We start from the raw sequence: 20,783 nt of genomic DNA on the forward strand, positions 1-20,783 counted from the left end.
CTGTACTTGTTTAGTTACTAGCAGAATGTTTGGTATTATGAGCATCCCCGAGCTTTGACCTAAATAACTTCGTATAAATATCGTGTTGAGCGACTACGTATCTGGTATAGATAGAACAGGTTCTATTTTTGGGCACTGGGCGGAGTGGTCGTCGAGATCTTGGCTATCCAAGAACTACGCATATATGTCTCACTTCTGAGATCCAACCTTCTCCATGGTTCATTCTTGGCGTCAGGAAATGACAGCTAGAGTCGGTCTAGATCAGTTCCTCAGCGGTAAATGTGGCCATCATGGCCAAGATATCCCTGTATTTCTATTTTAGCCTCTAGGTGCTAAGACCTCATGATCATTGAGATACTTGGAAGCCCAGAAGTCTTACCACTGGATGTTGTATAAAGCAAGCGAAGATTCCCCCGTCTCTTGTTCTGTTATCAGACAACAACACATTCATCATATTCACATCTTACAATCTACACCACAGTCTTGGTATATTGCAAGATTTCTATCCTGCCTTTCAAATTCTTTCTTTCATCATCTACAACATGAAGTCGCCAGTTTACGTCCTGGCTGTTCTCCTTCCTCTTCTCACCCAGATAGCTACAGCAAACCCAGTTGCCGAACCTGAGTTCGATGACCTCGAGGAGCGTGGCAGAGGAAACGACAAAGACAATAACCACCATGGATGGGATGATAAGAACGTTTGTGAGGTCAAGCGAACTTATCCGTACTACAAGTATCCTTGTTCATCTAGCCCCAAAATCGGAACATCCATCCAAGGTGCTATTTTTACACCGTCCTGTCGGTACCAGTGAGTCTACTAGCACAATATCAATATCCACAGAAGTATTGAGTAAAGTGATAGGAACGGTGATTCTGGTGTATGGTACCTTGCCCCAAAAGGCTGGGTCAAGGACCAGGACAAGCCTCGACGGTGCCGTATGTGGCTCCCCTAGCTTTTATATAACACACACAAGAGTTATACTAACTTATATTCTAGCTGGCACCACAAAAGCTTGCACCTAAATTAACATATTTAGGCTCTTTTGTGCTTGGGAATGGAAAGGAGTAGCTATGGAAGCCCCACTTGCAATTCAAATGCTGCATCGGATCTCCCCCAAAAAAAGAATGAAAAGCGATGAAAATCAAAGGAAAACATTGATTTGTTTGCAAAGTTCGTTTCCGTTAAGCTTATTATCGTTTTTATTATCAAAAATATCACAAAAATGCCTGATTTATCAGGAGAAGAAGGATTTCCAACTAGGTATATCGAGAGACTGCTGCTGTACTCCTAGTAATTTCTGTTTTCTTCGGATTAATTTCAGTTGTCTATATTTCCTTGTCTGCGTAATACTTCCAGCGGTTCGGTTGAAATCGTGCTTTCTTTTGGCCTGACATGTAGCCGTATAATCAATGGCATAAGTGACTGATGGTATAAACTCTAGGGAATAAATGATGTTCCAAGATACTGGTAGCTTTCGGCTGTCATCTGAGCTTGTTCCATGGGTGGTCATATCCCGTGGTTCTTCCGAGTCAATGATTCGGTTCGTACCAACCTACCACATTTTGAAGAACTTTGTTCAGAGATAGAGACAGAAAGCGAGAGCGAGAGCGAGAAGAGGATATGTAGAGAAATGCAACAATGCAGTTGTAGCTGATACATATATGATAATCATGAATCTAGGCGTGAGAAAAGCGATGATTAGAAATATAGAGCATGATATTGAAATAGTGCATCCCAAATTCGGAAGGCCATAAGTATTATTGCTTCCAATGTCCAAGGAACTTCATGAGAAATGGCGATAGTGATCGTATCTCTAAAAATAGAATGGCGGCTTCTTGTGACGCCCCCGAACAGAGCCAATAACGCAATAAATACAGTACTATGGAACACAACGTTTCAAAATATATATTTGGATTTCGCGCAGATTCTTTACCATGGTTACCGTATCATCATCCGCCTCAACTCCAAGTCCCATTAGCAGGCCCGAAATATCCAACATCTGGCATCGACTTGTATGCTACACCCTGAGCATCGGCAGTATTGAGGTATACGTTATTCCCCCACCAGTCAGGGAAAGTGGCACCAGGGTACGAGATGCAAAAGAAAATGACAATGCCACTAATGGCAAGGCCTGTATCAAGTGCTGCTGCCAAGATATAATTGTACTTGGTCCACCAAGCAAAGAACTTCCGTTTAATGAAGTAATTGAAGGCAAAGTTGACCAGCGCCCAGCTGGAATAGTTGATTCCGGTAGCTAAAGAATTTCGAGTTAATGATTGAAAAAGGAGGACTAGTAAGTTGCGCGACATACCAGGTGGGACATTGTAAGTTCCGACAAATATGAGTGGCCAGTTGATATACTTCCAAAACTGGCGTCTAGTATAACGGTAGAGGAGGTAAGTCACAACTGGGGCGATAGCACCGATCCAGAAGAAATGCAGCAGAGGGGAATAGATCTTGCCCACGGAGTAAAGCCGACGAGGCCCAACAAGACCCCAAATAACAGACGAAGAATAGACAGTTCGACCATTTGGACAAGTAAACCCATCCGTCTGGTCAGACTCGCAAATCCCCGAAATATTACCAAGCATCCAAAGTGTAACACCCGCCTGGGTGAGTGCGCCCAGGATAGTGGCTACGAACTGCGCCACGAAGGTGGTACGTGGCGGCACTTTCAGATAGTGAGCCAATTTCATATCCATAGCGAAGTAAACACCCTGTCCCACGACATCCGTGGAAATGATCTTGAAAATCATGTTCGCAAGTGGCTTTCCTTCGAACATATATCCTCCAATAAACTCAGCCAGAACATTCAACTGATTCGCATCCACGTTCGTAATGCCCTGTACGATACCACAGGGAACCATGTACACGACTGGGATGATCAAGGCTAGAAAGACTCCGTAGACTGGAAGTTTAGTGTGATAGACTTCGACTAGCGCAATGGACATTGCCATGATAACCACGATAATGCCAGCGTACCAGTACCACGGCGTCCGGCGGTATGAGGCACGGATAAGCCGAGCGTGAATATCGAGCTTATTCCGGCCATTGAGAGCAGCCCATAAATCGCGACTATGCCAGATAGCGATGTGCGAGAGCACTGAGGTTATAGCAGCAAATGAAAGTCCGTATACGAAGGCAAAGGTTGCGCTCAAGTATGGAGGCGAGTACTTTCGGTAAGCCGCCTGGTCTAGAGTATTATCCGCAGAAATAACTCGAGCCGTATCGTAGAGGGCGCCTGTGTTATCGTACACGTCGGCTGTCATGAGTGGGAGATAAGCCGTGAACCAGGTATTGGTGTAGTAAAGTGCGGGTGTGACAATCCAGTAGAAGAACGCAAAGCCGGCGAAGACATTCAACGCAGCCCATGATGGTGATAGGAGCGGGTTGGTGTTATAGGCAATTTGGCTCCAGTCGAAGGTAATTGGACTTAGACCGAGACCTGTCTGCATGCCGAAGAGATGGTTGACGATGACGTTCTTTGGCGCGATCCAGCAGACCCAAGTGAAATAGGAAAGCGCGGTGAACATAAGACCGGGGAAGAAGTACCAGACAAAGGCACCGGTCATTACGTACATGAAAAATCGGAGACGGGTTATGCGCCATCCGTTTGCGATGGAGTTCGATCGCGAGTGCAATGTTTCGAGCATGGCACAGTTGGATAACACACCTGGCCAGATGATGCGAGCCGGTTCGACGAGCCATGGAGCTGCGAGACCTGCGACGCCAAATCCAAGCAGTTGTGCAACGAGAACGATGAGCACGTAAAAGCCGGGTTTGAGATTGAAATCGTAGAAGTTTTTGCTGGCAGCTTGGATAATGTTTGTCGCATCCGCTGAAGCATATCCAAAGGATACATTGCTCATAATAACGATAAGTGCGTGCTCTTTGATATTGAACGACCTGTCCGGGTTCACGACAAATGTGCCCAAAGGCCCAAGGCGGATGGATGTGAGAGGGAGGGTCTTCGCAAGGAACACCCCGATCGGATAGGCAAGTAGCTCTGCTACTAGGGCCACAATATGAACCGACGGATAGCGCAGCGAAAAGAACTGGTTAATACCAGACCCAAGCATAGTAAAAACAATGCCTAGGAGCCACATCCGTACCGTATTGACCGGCATATCGGGGTCATCCGTCTCAGGGACGACAGCCCTGACTGTGGTAATTGTTAGTCCATCAAGATGTATATCAACAGTGGGCTAGGCACGCGCCTTCAGGGAATGGAGAGCGGTGCGATTCATAGCTAAACTCTTCATTTGTATTCTCGTCGTCTTTTTCAAGCTCGAATTTTTCTAAGCGGCCTTCGACTACCTCTTCATCCGTCCCGATGAGCGCGGGTTTGATTGCGTCCGTATCTACCTCCTTGGAAGACATGGTATAGATATTTGCGCAGTCTCAGCGCATTGCTTGGTGAAAAAAAAATACACTCGTTAGCCACGCACGAAGAGCCCTTTTCTATGGTTGATTTAATTGGCTATGGCTGGGGGGGTAAACAGAGATAACGCATTCCGACGGTAGTGGAGAATGTGGGGTCGGCTTAATTTAGCTTAAGATAGGTGGGCTGACCCCGATTTTGTCTACAATGGGTCTTCCCACTCTTGATCCGGGGAAGCATGAATGGGGTGTAAGTCATTGCTTATAAAGGGCTATAAAGATATATGAAGAATAAAACCTCCCCTAAATTCAGTTAAATTGTCAAATCTCATTATCCTATATTAAAAGGTATGAGTGGTTAGCTTACTTTAGTTTGCTTTTAGTTTATGGACGAAAGATAAGAATGACTAGGGTTAATTAAGTACGCGGCCATGTAGATCCTGATAACTCTTTGAATTGATCACTTTTACGGCATTGGTTAGTCTGAAAATAATCGGGGTATCTTGATTTATCCGTATAAGAATAGTCGGCCGCGTTTATAGCCTGATAATATATTTTTTAATGTTCTTTATTTCACAGACATTTTACGCCCACTCTCTTTTCATAGATAGAACGCAAAAAAAGGCGGGGAAAAGGCTAAATTGGAAATGGCTAAATTTGTGAATGGACTTTTGCACGTATAACCTTTCACATTAACTAATTGAGTGCTATTTTAGCTTATTTATATGAGTATACGGAGTATGGGAAGTATAAATAACTCTTAAGTACTCTTAAAAAGGGGAGCAGTACTCCGTACGAAGAAGAATGTTAAAAGGGCACCGTCCGCGGGGCTTGGCTTGTGCACACCGGCCCGAAAGTTTCTCACTCCAATTCTCACCTTGTCTATATTGCACTCACCCTTATCACCCCATTAACCACCTACCATGCCACAAATTCGCGCTAGGAGCTCTAGAAATTTAATACAGCAAGAAATTAGGATCCTGTTGGCCTTTAAGGTTCTTGAAGATGTCTGGGTCAATCAGTGGTCATATGACTACTACTCCATAGTAGTGTGATCCCTACTAGGTGTTAGGGCCTCATATATCACTCTAATGACAATCGGATATTCCGACTGTCCTTATGATCTTCTGGCCTAACTACCTAGGTAGCGGTCAAATGATATCATGTGATCACCCAGCAGTTGTGGCCTGAGTTGACCTCAGGGTTAAAGTAGACTGTAACAGTCTTCCTTTTCTTCCTCCTACACAGTTCAACACAGTACACAATACAATAGTATTGTGCTTTCTTCCTCCATGATATCATCTGCTAGCCTGTAGAGTCTAATAGAAAAGTACGAAATAAACACTAACTCTCTCGCTGTTCCCACTCACCACGTTAGCTTCGCACCCTACCTACCTAACCTCTTCACCCATATCACCCATTGTGCATATGCCAACCACCTATCTATTTTGACTCTATAATCCTCTCCGCACGTAACCTAATACATACGACCATAGGGTGTGGAAAACAGGGCTTCCCGTCCGCTCAGCCGTACTTAAGCCACACGCCGGTGAGTTAGTAGTTGGGTGGGTGACCACCAGCGAATCCTCACTGTTGTATGTTTTTTCTTTCTTTTTTTCTTTTTTCTCTTTTCTCTTTTCTCTTTTCTCTTTTTATTCGTTTGAAAGTCCCTCTTGCCGCTCTACTCTTCAGCCCATTCACCTGAATGCCCTGAACACCACTTTATACAAAAAATGGGTCGAGTTGGGTCCAAAATTAGTTTGCAGAAGTCTACCTTTACTAAAAACAAAGTATGACAATCCACACAAGCACGCATGACCCGAGTCTCGCCATTAAATGAAAGAGTGCGAGTGCCAATATAGCATGGCACTAGTCTCAGCGTCTTGTAATTTTGTAGATTTGTCTTGCCATTTGGCTCTACACTGTCAGTTATGGCCGGGCCTATTTACAACGTTTGACAGATCTCGTGGTGATGAAGCTCTTCAGGTATGCCTAGGATAAGAAAAAAAATCTTTATTCACCTTTTTGCTCTATTTTTAGTTTGAGCTTTCCATTTGTTATCAAACTAAAAATTTCGTACAACTTTACTCCGTACATATTCGAGATTCCATTGAACAAGTCGAGCAAGACCCCAAACGACCCGGAACGAGACCCGCTGTACAACTTCGCATTTCACTCTATATTCTCGAGAAAGACGCCCAATCAGACGATGTAGAGCCACAAGATATACTGACTATGTTCCACTTCTTCTCCGACCCTGGATAAACCGAGATATACCACGACAATTTCTTCATTAATGTCCGGAGGTCTTTTGTAGCAGCCACGACACAAGACCAAGGATTCAACATTCTTCTCCATGCCCACACTGTAGATTGAAAACCAATGCCCAGTAATCTCCAAAACATATGCTGAATTTTGCCAGACATTCTGGACATCATGGAAACTCTGATTAGGCAGGCTCTGTTGAGGTGTCAAACACTTTTTGCTGACCTATCAATCTCAACAATACTAGCATCATCGGTTTCTTGATTCGGACTTGTGCCTTCGTTCCCATCAAAAACCGCAGCCACATGCTCCAACGTATGTCCCTTCGTCTCGGGATAAAAGAAAAATACAGTGATCCCATACACAATCAATACAACGACGAAGACAAGATAATATCTCCAGCCTATTATATCCAACGCAATCGGATTTACAAATGTGTTGAAGATGAGTGCCAGCGTCGCTGCAATCCAAGCAACACTCAACCCGCGAGAACGGTACCGATATGGCCAGATTTCAACTGGATAGGCAACCTGGAGTGGGGTGCTATGACAAGTGTTAAGAAAATATTCTGGCACCCAATATAAGTCTCACTTACATTGCAATATCGTATCCGGCATAAAAAATGAACAGAAATGGAATGACGGTAGTGCCCACAGCTTTCACCCCAGAATCTGCGAATGATCCAGAGCAGGCTGTGATGATGACATAGCTGGTGAGCATCAAAGCAAAGGAAAGGAGAAATAGCACTCGACGACCGAGTCGATCAACGAGATTGGCCCCAGTGATAGAGAAGATGATATTCCATATTTGTAGGCATCCCGATATGAGTGTCTGATCTTTGACTGAGGTGATTCCAATTGTGTTGAGAACCATGCTGAGATAGTATGTGACAACACCATTTCCGACCCATTGCGAGAAAATGCCAAGGGTGACGGTGATAAGTAGCCTGTGTCGATTTCCGGGCGTAGATATCAAGCCACGATAACCTTCGGATGCCAGAGACATCTGTTCTTGCCGAAGTGTTGTTTCAATTTCAAGAATTTCAGCTTGGATCTCAGGCGAAGAGATGTGCCCGTTCGCATGCGTGTCGGCAAGAATCTGCCGAGCCTTTTCCTCCTGACCAGTGATGAAAAGCCAACGAGGGCTTTCGGAACATAGAAAGATCCCAGGTAGAGCTAATACTGGGCAAAGGCACTGGCATATACTCACAGTTCTCCATGTCCACGATGTACCGTAACTTCGAGTGCCAAAGGCGCACCACGCAGATATAGCAGCCCCCACATGAAATCCACAGAAGTATAGTGAAGTAAGCTTGCTTCGATGGGGTGGATAAGCACACTCCGCAATAAGCAAGGGGGCGACGTTTGCCCATATGGCTGACGGAATACCAAGAAAGACACGGCCTATGATAAAACTTGTAGGACTTTTGGCAGTAGACTGTAACACGAAGCCAATGATGTGTGGGATATAAGCGAAATAGATTGTCCTTTTCCGGCCAAACGTATTGGAAGCCCAGGCTGCAATCGGACAAGTCACAAGAAACGCGATCCAATATACTGCATTGATGAACCCTAGCCAGACAGACTCCGGATTATCCATGAAGTCCATCCAATTAGGAAGAGCTTGTAGACTGTTCATCATTGACCCATCATAACCAATACTGGCCGCTTTTCGATGGTTCCAATTAGAAGTGAAACTAACGTCATGTAAAAGCATTGGTGGCGAGCGGTGCATGTACTTACCATAGAAACATAAAAAGATAAGTGAAAGATTCAGGCGAATGAGGTGGGATTGCTTATACCAAGGCGCTTTCTCTTCTGCCATGGCCACGGGTTTTTTGTACCGAAGATATTAATTTTAGAAGTAACAAACCAAGTAGAAAGGGTTACTCACAGGCTCGTGAGTCTCCTGGTGTTCTTAAATTGAGCTTTTATACAAAAATTGCCCGGCGATATCGGCTCTCCTAATCTTATCTGCAGAATGAGGTTAGATCTGCCATACTTCGCCATATCAGCACAGGGCGTCCATTTACCAAGTATAACCGATAACAATGACTGGAATATGATTCTATTAGCATCAGACACCATAGTATCACACCGGGGGCTTTCTCTCTATGGTGCAGTCCTGTCAGCCATATCTTTAATTAAGCAATCTGAAAATCTTATTGGTCAGCTGTGTAGGGTAACTTATCTTGTAGGCGATTGTCACACAAACTGAGATAGCATCACTAGGCCTTGTTCCGGCTAATTAGATATTGAATGAAGATATCGAGCTAGTATTAGGCTCTCCAAAGCTATCTCCGTCTATTTGTGGAGATTTCTATCTCCAACTGAGCATTATAATTTGGGGGTGGGGGTGGGGGTGGATGTGGCACTAGAGATAAAAAGAGACAAAGAAAGTCAAAATGAAAAATTCTAGATTATTAAGACAATGTAACTTTGTGGAACACTAATTGAAGTAACAAGTAAGGTCTATAGGTCATAGGTCAGTCCACAATGTAATGTCCTAGGATTCGCCCGCTTCCCCCTACTTCCAAATTATACACACTTCCGAATTTTCGCCATTGATTTAGACATAGCCCAAAATCTAAATTCATAATAGTATTAGCAAGAGCAGGTGTTGTTTATCAGTCATTTAAAGTACACATTCAATGTTCGTTTTCACTTTCCCCATCGTTCGCTTACTCTTAGAAGAGAAATAACTTAAATATTGGCCGAGATTACTTTCATCGGCTTCATTTACGCCCTGGATTTCGGCACGTTACATAACAATCCTTTAGGGCGGGATATTCATCTTCCTTAGATCATCAGCACCATTCCCCGTTGTTTGTGGCGTTTGAAATTTGGCACCTATTGATATCTACGATGGTAGACGATGGTGTACAATATGTAGATTGTTATAGAGTTACTATATAAACTAGGAAAGATGACTGACTATATAGTCAGTAACTATAGGATAGCGAGCCTGTGGTATCTAAGAGATAATAAACACCCCCTACAATCAATGCTATATGAATCGTTTAAAAAGAATCCCCCTATAGTCCTTTCCTATATAAAAAATGAAGCTATTTAGCTTCTAAAAAACCTTTCTTTAGGTATTAGGACACAGTCCTAATTAATTAATAAATCGCCGGAACGCTATTACTCCTAAAGGCTTTATAAAACTATTAGCGGCTTATTCCTATATAGGAATATATTTAAGCGTTACTAAGCTTAATAAGACTTCCTATTATAGGAAATAGTATTATATAATAATATACTTAGTTCTTATATAGTATTCTAGGTTCTTAGTAAGTGTAATAGTACTAGTATTATTAGTATAGATAATAACTAGCTTTTATAATAAGCTATAATCTTATATCCTTAATTTAATAAGTAGTAAGATTAATTAATATATTTCTTATATAGCTAATACTTATATAATATACTTAGATTTAGTTAATAAGAGAGTAATATAAACTTACTTTTTTAATACCTAGGAAATAGGCCTATTAGTAAGGTAAAAGATAAAGTTAGAAGTAGAGATCTTATTAGTAGAGTAAAGACTAATATAGTTAGTATTATAGTAACTATATAAAGTAGATTAGTAATTACTTTTAAACTAAATATAGTAATTAATTATACTTAAAAGGTAGTAGAATAGATATTTAAGAGCCTATTTATACTATTAGCTAGAATTTCTAATATACTTAGTAAGCTAAATAATAGTATAAGAGATATTACTATAAGTACTAATTATTAACTAAATAATTTTACTAACTTATTTCTAATATAACTTATATTTAATAGGTATAGCTTACTCTATTATAGAAATAAGTAGTTTTTTCTTATTAAAAAGAATTAAAACTAGTTTATTATATTATATATTATATTAGTAGAGTATTATAATAATAAACTTCTTTTATAAAAGTCTAATTAAGAATCCTTTCTAGATAACCTTAATACCTAAGTATTTAGTAATTAAGTCTTTATTAGTAAGGTTAAAATACTCTAAAAGCTCTATAATAAAAGCTATAATAGCTTTTTTAGAAAAAGTAAGAATTAAGATATTATTAATATATACTAAGATATAGATTAAAATTATTCCTTTACTTAATTACTTTATAAAGATAGAGTAGTTAATATATATCTTTTAAAAGCTAATTAATAAAAGAATATTATATAAAAGTATATACTACTCTTTTAGGCTTTATTTTAAGCTATAAATTATTCTTATTAATAGTCTAATCTTATCTCTAAAAATTAGAGTAAGTCTTATAATCTTCTTAATCTTAAAGGTAATCTATTATATATTACTAATAACCTAGTTTTTAGGGAGTTTAATATAAATAGCCTTTTTAATATCTATATTAAAAAATATAGTTTTAATATCTAGGTAGTATAAGAATTAATTTAATATAATAATAATAGTATAAAAGATTTTAAAAGATATAAGCTTAATAATAATAGTATATACCTTATAAAAGTTAATATCCTTAATCTAATTAAAAACTTATATAATAAGGTAAGCTTTATATTAACTATTATCCTTTTTAATATTAAAAACCTAATATAGGGTTAATAGCTTATAATTTATCTTATTAGACTTATAGTTAATAGCTCTTTATATACTATTCTTAATTTATATAATAAGCTTTTTATAAATAGCTTTAAGCTATTTCTCTTACTTTATATAGTTTATAGTATTAACCTAGCTATTAGGTATATAACTAATATCTTTAAAAGTAAGTTTATTAGGTTAAGAAACCTATTTATCCTTATTATATATAATAAAGAATATTAAAAGTATAATTTTATTTAAAGTAAAAAAAGCTATTATATAAGAATCTATTATACTATAAGTAGTAAGATACTTAAATATAGTATAGTTAGATTTCTAGATCTTTAATAAATAATAAAGATTTTAAATTAATAATTACTAAAAAATAACCTATTCTTAACTAAGTAGTTAAATTACTTTATAAACTAGATTTAATAATAATAAAAGAACTAATAATACTAGATCTTAATCTAATAAATTATTAGTTTATAAAAGATTATCCTAAATATCTATAATAATAAAGTCCTTCTTTAAGATTCCTTTTAACCTTACTTTAATTTATACCTTTACTTTAATATTATAACTATTACTTATTTATTTAATTAATTTAATAAGGAGAGGGATTTAATAGATATTAAAATATTTAATAAGAATAGCTAATATTAGTAGGTTAATAAATTTAAATAGGATATATTAAGAATCTAGCTTTAAGAACTACTTACCTATATCTAAATTATCTAAATACTTAGATAAAGAAATAGCTAGTATTTTATTAAAAATAATATCTTAGGAAATAATAATCTTCTTAATAGAGATATTATAAATCTAGTAATAATTATATTAATTATAACTAAGAAACCTTCCTTTTATAAAGTATAAATAAAGCTTTATTTAATACTACTCTTTTAGAATTATATATTAATATTAATAATTAAAAATATAAAGGTAAAAAAGATCTAATTAATAACTAAAAAGCTTCTTAAATAAAGTATATTTAACCTTTAAATAGTATAGCTAATTTTAGGTATAATTAATACCTTAAAGGATTAGTCTTTATAAATATTTTAATAATTTATACTTTAATATAATAGTAATTACTAGTTTAAGTAAGTATTTATTCTTAATCTTTAGTATATTATTAAGATATAGTATATAAGGTAGAACTAGATCTTATACTATTCTTTTTATAATAATATATTTATAAAAGGATTTATATTCCTTAATATTATTATTAAAGATATACTTTACTATTAAATTTAGCTAGATCTTTAGCTATTATTTAACCTAGATAAACTTTTTTAGTACTTTAAAGTAATACTTAATTAAGAATACCTAATAAAAATAAGAAATATTATCTATAAATATAATATAATAGTTATAGCTATTAATTAATATAATATTAATAAGGCTTTATATATTTATATAAATTAAATTACTAAGATTAGTATAAATTAATTTATTCTTACTAAAAGGTAGATTATAACCTTTATTAATAATATATAATATATAAAGCTAAGTTAAAGCTAACTTTTTTTTAATTATTAAGCTATTTATATAGTCTTAGGTTTTCTTAATTTAAGATTTACTAGTATAATAGGTATAATAATAAGTAAAATCTATTAAGATAAAGATTAGTTTATTAACCTTAAAAGCTAAAATAAAAAGATTATTATCCTTTAGTAAATTAATAGTATTCTCTATTATAGAGATACTTAATATAAGATAGTTAGTTTTTATAAGATTATAAAGATAAGAAATTTAAGTATTTTTATATATATATAACTAATATTAGTTATTACTAATAGTAATATAACCTTTAACCTTTTTAGTAATTATAGATTTTAATTTAATATAATCTTTAAAAAAAGTAATTATTATAATACCTATTTTAGTAAATTATTTTATTAAAATAAGATTATACTTTAAGCTTAATATATACTAAACCTTCTAAAGTATTATACCCTTTATATAAATTCTACTTAATAATATCTTAATTATTAATACTATAATTAAATTTAATAAGGTTAATAATAATATTACTATAACCTTCTATATAAAAGGTTTTACTAATAGCTAAATAAATAAGTAAAGTCTTAATAGTAAAAGTATAAAATATACTTTTTATAAAATATTATATAAGCTAAATAGCCTAAATCTAATATCTATATATTAAGATCTAAAGTATTATTTAATAAAATAATAGCTAATATAAAGTTAATATTAATATAAGTAGTAGATACCTAGAGGTTATTAGGTAATAATAATACTATATTTATAATAGTAGGTTTAATATTAGTTTTATTAGTAGACTTAGGTTTTAAATCTTTCTTATTTTTAAGGTTTAAGAAATAGTTAATTAGTTTATAAATAGTTTCCCTTTTATAAAAAGGATACTAGACTTAATCTTTAGAATCTTTAGAGTCCTTTTTAGAGTCTTTCTTTTTCTTATCTTTTTTCTTCTTATTAGTTAAAGTAATATTAAATAAGGCTTACTATTAGCTTTAAATATAATTATTTCTAATATAATATCCTTTAAAAGTAATAAAATCACTAAAGATATATTATAGGTTATAGTTATAAGACTAGTCTTTATAAATAAAGACTATATTTAACTAGTATTAATAGCTAGTATTATCTCTAATAGTATATAAAAATATATATATAATATAAAGAGTAGATATCTTTTTAGTAGCTAGGTATATCTTTTATATCTTAATAAGAAAATAATATTATTTTATAATAAAGTCTTTTAGTTTATTACTAGGTTTATATTTCTAAGTAGCCTATTTAATAGCTTTATTATTAATTAAATAGAAATTCTTAGCTTTATAAAGTTAGTATAGATCTTTATAAACCTTAATAGTAGTCTTACTTTAATAGAGGTAGATAAATATTATAATATCTAAGGTAGATATAATATAAGAGAGGATAATAATATTATATTAGTCCTAGCTAGCTTATAGCTTAGCTTATACTCTAATAGTAGTAGTAGTAGGTAGCTTAATAATATAAGAATTAGAATTAAAGCTAAAGCTAGAGATAACTATTAGTATAGGAGCTATACTTAATCTAGTTAGAGTAAGGGTTATATCCTAAAATACCTTAACTTCCTTATTAGTATTAGGTTAAAAGATTTTATTACTAATTAGATCTTAAGGATATCCCTTAATTCCTATTAAAAGGCCTTAATATATTAAGTTCTTACTATTAAAGGTAATCTCTATTAGTTAGTTCTATTATTCTTAGTTTATTTCCCCTTTTAAGCTTAGAATAAACTTAATAAACTTTAGATCTATAGATCTATATATTTCTATTATTATATAGATTAAGATTATTTAATAAAAGGGTAAAAAGTATAGCTAGAACTAGTAGTTAGCTAGTAACTAGATAATAAAAGGGGGGGGGGAAAAGATAGTAAGATATTAACTTCCTAAATAGGTAAAAATAAGGCTATCCCTAAGTAACTAGGTACGCTAAAGATAATAGTAATAATAAATTTAATAGAAAAAGATAGTAAGGTACCTAAAATTAATAAAAAAAGGTAGATAGAGAGGATATAAAGAGAGAGAGAGAGATACTTATAAAAAGAGAGATCTACTAAGGATAGGGTTTATATAGACCCTACCTAAGGATTACTAGTAAATAAGTAATTAAGTAAATAAATCTCTAAAACTATCTAATTAATACTTAATATATTAATTTCTAGGACCTAAGATAATAATACTTAGTAGGGAGAGCCCTATATAAAATAAAGCCTACCTATTACCTTAGTAGGTTTAATAATAGTAATAAGCTATAAACCTAAAGCTATTCCTACTACCTAAATAGGTAAGATCTCCGGGTAGGCGGAGGTAAGAAAAGTGAGAGTTTTAACTAGGTAGTACTAGGCTTAGTACTACCCCTGTGTGTAGGGAGAGATATATAGACACTGGGGATATTAACTAGTAGTTAAACCGTTAATAATAAGCTCCTGGGCTCATAACCTATTAATATCTATAATAGTAGACGATAGTGTATAATATGTAGATTGTTGTAGAGTTACTATATAAACTAGGAAAGATGACTGACTATATAGTCAGTAACTATAGGATGGCGAGCCTGTGGCATCTGAGAGATAACAAACAGCACCAGGCAGATAAACAAGCAAATTGGTCTTTCTGGATTGTACTTCCGCGTTTGCTTTATATCGTAGGAGCTTTCGAGAAATGATCAAAGCTTTGGATTATAACAATAGTGTATATGACATTGTGTTGCTGCAAGAAGGTAAAGCCTATGACTTAACACCCTACACTGGAGCTCATATTTGATACTCCAAATCCATTGCCATGACCTCTCTTACTCCCGCCCAATCTATTCCAAACTCCAGGGATTGTAAAACCATGACTATCGAAACGTAAAAGTGCATTTATCATGCCGTTTTAAATCACTTATCACCTAGGTCACAAATTTTCTACCATGAGAATCGCGAGTGAGAAACCGCCATGTGTAATCGAAGAGACGTGTCAAATTTCTACTATAGTTGAGCTACATCAGGCGAAAGTACAACTGATCCTATCCCACCGTTGTTTCATTACCACTTTTCATTGCCGCGCCGCGAGTAGGCTTCCGCAAACCCTAACCTATGGTGGGCCGGGGATCGTACCTTTAGGCTTAAAGCCTAACCCCCCAGCCTATTATAGGCCCCTATTAGGCCCCTATGAAACCCCACGATGATATAAAAAGCTAGTCATAACTTATTTCACTGCCGAGTGGCCACCCCACCTAAAAACGCGTCCATGAATTAGCATTTAGTCGATTCAACCACCCACTATGCCACCAATTCGCTCTCACTTATAAGGACTATATTTAAGTATATCTTTAGATATAAGGAATTATAAATAAGGAAAGCGTTTCTTTATACTTATTACTCTAGTTTACATCAGACTGCGATATTGCCTATATACGGGCGGGTGGGCATTGCCTACGGGCGTTATATAAGCGGGTAATGCCTCCAGGGCTCCAGGGCTACTATAGGCATGACTATAGACAGGCACCACCCTACACGTCTATAGGCCATAGGATGGGTTATCGTGGACTAGTAGACAATTTTCCATACCTGTTCACATCTTTTGCGAAGATATTGAGTTAAGTGCTATCGGGTACATGTGCATGACAAAGAAAAAAAACGGAATCTTCATATTATTCCAAGATCGGAATCTCTTACAGTTTGGAGCTGGGCGCCTCTGACAAGGAGCCCTGTAGCCCCTTGAAGCATGACACATTGTACATACCAGGGTCAAAATCACCCCAGCAGCCTTCGAAAAGACAACCTGGCTTCCGTTCCACCTCCTCTCGAGTCAAAGCGCGAAGCCCATCTACATATCCAATACGTGGCCATCTTTCACAGATAATTTTGATATCATCGGCATGCACAAAAGCCGACGACAAACCCATCAGATCCTGACCAGAGCCGAGGGTAAGAAGTGCCGTTTGAAGGTTGACACTCTTACTAAAGCCTCGGAATTCAATAGTATGGCGTGCAATAGCCTCCGCTGCCAAATCTGCCCATTCACCGAGCGGCTGAATTCTGGCTTCAGAGATGTCACAATCCTGTTCAAGAATCCATTCTCGGGCCCGGATGGCGCCCCATAACTCCAACGAAAGTTTGCTTTGTTTGATTCCCTCTTCACTCATTCCCCATTCGTGAAGGGCACAGGTGAGAAAATGAAACTCTTTGTCGAACCCAAGCTCTACTTTCGCCTGATCGGTGTCAAACCCTGCATAGTTTGCGATAGCCAGGCCAAAGGCATACGTACGAAAGCAATGGTTGGCGGCCCAGCTAGGAATTTGTTCCTGGATCATTTTTTCCGCACGGAGGCAGAGTTCGGTTTGCGGAATATCGTAAAATGATGACGGCTTGGCGGTAGGTGGTGGTCTATGCAGACTGGCCACAGTTTGCACCACTGGACCAGGGATTGTCAGGTGTCTCTGGCGAGTTGTAAATAGCGACATGTTGAATTTTGGGATTGCAATGGTGTGCTGCATGTGCTCCTCTCACGCTGCTAGTCTCGAAGCTTACAGGTTGATAAAGTCGTGCTCCTTAAATAAAAACTATTGAGCAAGAAGCCAAGGTGTTAGAGATACTAGAGATCTACGATGAAGATGTAGATGTAACTAGAAATCTCTTGATGCGTAGAGAGAGAGAGAAACTATCTATATGCTAAGACTAAAGTACTAGGAGCAAACAGTGGCGGTCACGTGACCTTCTAATACCCCCCACGACTAGTACTATTAGTCGGTAGCATAGTTTAAACAACCCTAATTCTCTATATTAAAAACTAGTTTATAACCTTTAATAACCCCCTATTTATAGTATATAAACCGTAAATCAACTATTTTTATAGACTATAAGGCCTATTTAGATAATCTAGCGCTTAAATAGCGTTTTACTAAGGGGTTTAGTCAGTCTATCTACTACTATATCGGTAGTTAGGATCTTAATAAATTTAATATTATTAGTAGTAACCTCTTTATATAGCCTATAAAAATAGATAGTGATATATTTTATTATAGTATAAAATTCTAGATTAAAAGCGAGAGTAATAGCTCTATTATTATCTATATAAATAAAGATTAGCTTACTAAGAAACCCTTTAATTCTAAGCTCTATAAGTAACTAGATTAACTAGATTACTTCTTATACTATAAGAGACTTAGTAATATATTCTAACTTAATAGTAGATAGAGTAATATAAGGTTACTTTTTTAATATTTAAGAAATAGCTCTACTAGCTATTTTAAATAAGAAACTAGATATAGAAAGTCCTTTCTTACTATATAGGCTAGCCTAATTAGTATTATAGTATCTATATATAGCTATATCTTATATATTAGGGTAGAAAGAGACTATAAGCTATTTAGTACTAATAAGATAGCGAAAAATACATTTTAAGGCTTAAAAATATATATTATTAAGATTCTTAGTATATTTAGCTAGCTTAATAATAGTAAATAAGATATCTAGCCTAGTAAAAACTATTAACTAGATTAAGGTACTAATTTTTATCTAATATTTATATATTTATCCCTTTATTATAGTACCTTTAAAAGGGATTAAAGCTTACTTTTTATTTATAGGTATAATAACTAGCTTATAGTTTTTAAGACTAAAGTAGATAAAGATCTTATTAATATAATTAGCTTATAATAAGTATATAATACTATTAATATAGTAAATATTAATTATAAGATATTATTAAAGCTTACTTTTATTAGAAATATTAAAATACTTTAAGATAGTACTTTTAAACTATTAAATAGTATTTTCTAATAGAGAAAGGACTAATAAGTTATCTATATATACTATAATATATAATAGTAAACTATTATATTATGTTTTAATAAAGATATAATAATCTAACTAAGTATAGTTAAATCCTATAAATACTAGGATATTATAAAGTAGTAAATACTATTCTTAAGGGCTTTATTTTAATCTATAGATTATTTTTATTAGTAGCTTAATATAATTAGAATACTCTTCTCTTTAAATCTTAGGTAGTTTAATCTTAATTAGTTCTTTTAATTTAGTATAAAGAAAGGTAGTAATAATATCTATATAATATAGATACTATCCTTTTATTATAGTAATTATAGTAAAAACCTTAAAAGATATTAGTTTAGTAATAATAGTATAGATTTTATAGAAATCTAGATCTTTAACTTAATAAAAGCTATAAGTAATAAGTTATACCTTATAGGTACTATTATACTTAACCTTAAATACCTATTAAAGGGTAAGAGGTTTCTTTTTACTTTTAGTCCTAGATATTACTTTCTAAGTACTATTAATAAAGTAATAATATAGTTCTTTATAAGTAGTAACTAGCTATTTATCTTTCTTAATATAGGATATAGCTTATTCCTAACTATTAGGTTTAAAGCTTATATCCTTAGGTATTAATTTAGATATAATATATTACTTATTTAAGGTAGTATTTATAAAGAGACTAATTAAGATATCTAGCTATTTAGTAAGTAGCTAAAGGATATTAGAATTAAAAAATAACTTATTAACTAGGCTTTTAATATAAGCTCTACTTAATTTCTTAATCCTTATTAATTATTATAGCTAGCTAGTCTCTAGCTAAATAGGCTAAATAGGCTAAATATAGCTTTAATCTTAAATCCTATTATCTAATACTAGATTTAGGTAAAAGAAATTATATTTAAAAATTACTTAATTAAGCTATAATAGTAATTAATTATAATATAATAGTAATTAATTATAATCCTTACTTTCTAATAGAGGATCTTAAGATAGATTAATAGTTATTTCTAAAGGAATATCTATATTAATAACTTATTAAGAAATAAGCTATAGTTTAATAAAAACCCTTTATCTATCTACTTTAAAGTAGATATTAGTATCCTCCTTTTATTTTATTATATACCTACTAAAACTACCTACTATTTTATTATTTAATTATATAAGATCTTCTTTAAAAAGTATAGGATTTAATAGGTTAAGAGTATTTAAAGCCTTTATTTATAATTAATTATTAGGATTATCTTTAACTATAAGAGAGGGTAAGGAGGTAGATTATATATTAAATAGATTATTAAGGTAAGGTTATAAGAAATTAATTAGGATATAATAATCCTATAAATTATATATATATTCTTAATTTATACTTATAATATTAAGATTATAGGTAGGGTTAGGTAGACTTATTAGAGATAGATTCTTATTTAAAATAATATTCTATAAGTACTTAATTTTCTTAATATAAATATTATAGATTATATAGTTATCTCTCTTATTATAAGTAAATAACCTTACCTCCTTTATATAAGGATCTAGCTTTATATTTTATTTCTTTTTTAAGATAAGAAACTAGTATTAATAACTAAGAGTATAAAGGTTTAAGAGATTTAGCTTCTTATTAAATAATACTTTATAAAGAGATATACTAATTTTTAATATATAGAGATAATTTATAGTATAATTAATTCTATTAAGAAAGAGTCCTTAAAGGTATTTTAAAAGCTAATACTTAGTTATAATAATAACTAAGAGCTTAATAAGATAATAATTTTTAATCTTAGTAATATTATTTAGTTATTTAATATAAGAGGGAGTTAGATCTTATACTATTCCCTTACTAGTAAGGTAAGTAGTAAGTAGTTTATATTTTATAGTATTATTATTATAAACTTTCTTAATTATATAGTTAAACTAAGTCTTTAAATAGGTCTCTAATTATATATAGATCTTAATAACTTAAGATTAAGATTTAAGTAGAAATAGCTATATAAATTAAGTTATATTATCTATAAATATTATAAAATAATACTTACCTCTATAAGATATAATAGAGATTAGTTCTTAAATATCTAGATAAATATACTTACTAGGCTTTAATCTAATAGATTATTCTTTACTAAAAGGTAAAGTATAGCTCTTACCTTTAATATAAGGAATAGACCTGGCAGTGACCCGCGGGTGACCCTCACGACCCTCGAACCGCCCCGCCACTAGGGCGGTTCGAGGGTCNGCTCTTACCTTTAATATAAGGAATAGACCTGGCAGTGACCCGCGGGTGACCCTCACGACCCT

The 20,783-nt window shown here is 34.0% G+C and overlaps 4 protein-coding genes across 4 annotated transcripts; 1 reads left to right on the plus strand and 3 right to left on the minus strand.

Moving 5' to 3' along the window:
- Positions 1 to 542: 542 nt before the first annotated feature.
- Positions 543 to 1,023, plus strand: PEX2_045210 (uncharacterized protein; the record flags this gene model as incomplete). Its single annotated transcript, XM_016741796.1, has 3 exons — positions 543 to 808; positions 863 to 936; positions 998 to 1,023. 3 exons carry the CDS (start codon positions 543 to 545, stop codon positions 1,021 to 1,023), a joined length of 366 nt encoding a protein of 121 aa, XP_016603498.1.
- Positions 1,024 to 1,959: 936 nt separating this feature from the next.
- Positions 1,960 to 4,381, minus strand: optD (uncharacterized protein; the record flags this gene model as incomplete). Its single annotated transcript, XM_016741797.1, has 3 exons — positions 1,960 to 2,255; positions 2,313 to 4,159; positions 4,215 to 4,381. The coding sequence occupies 3 exons, from the start codon at positions 4,379 to 4,381 to the stop codon at positions 1,960 to 1,962; spliced, it is 2,310 nt and encodes a 769-aa protein (XP_016603499.1).
- A 2,471-nt stretch (positions 4,382 to 6,852) lies between these two features.
- PEX2_045230 (Major facilitator superfamily domain, general substrate transporter) lies at positions 6,853 to 7,929 on the minus strand (the record flags this gene model as incomplete). Its single annotated transcript, XM_016741798.1, has 3 exons — positions 6,853 to 7,189; positions 7,242 to 7,790; positions 7,856 to 7,929. The coding sequence occupies 3 exons, from the start codon at positions 7,927 to 7,929 to the stop codon at positions 6,853 to 6,855; spliced, it is 960 nt and encodes a 319-aa protein (XP_016603500.1).
- Positions 7,930 to 16,384: 8,455 nt separating this feature from the next.
- PEX2_045240 (uncharacterized protein) lies at positions 16,385 to 17,176 on the minus strand (the record flags this gene model as incomplete). Its single annotated transcript, XM_016741799.1, has 1 exon — positions 16,385 to 17,176. The coding sequence occupies one exon, from the start codon at positions 17,174 to 17,176 to the stop codon at positions 16,385 to 16,387; it is 792 nt and encodes a 263-aa protein (XP_016603501.1).
- Between the last annotated feature and the right edge of the window lie 3,607 nt (positions 17,177 to 20,783).

The sequence above is a fragment of the Penicillium expansum genome, assembly GCF_000769745.1.
Source record: "Penicillium expansum strain MD-8 chromosome Unknown contig145, whole genome shotgun sequence".
NCBI lineage: Eukaryota > Fungi > Ascomycota > Eurotiomycetes > Eurotiales > Aspergillaceae > Penicillium > Penicillium expansum.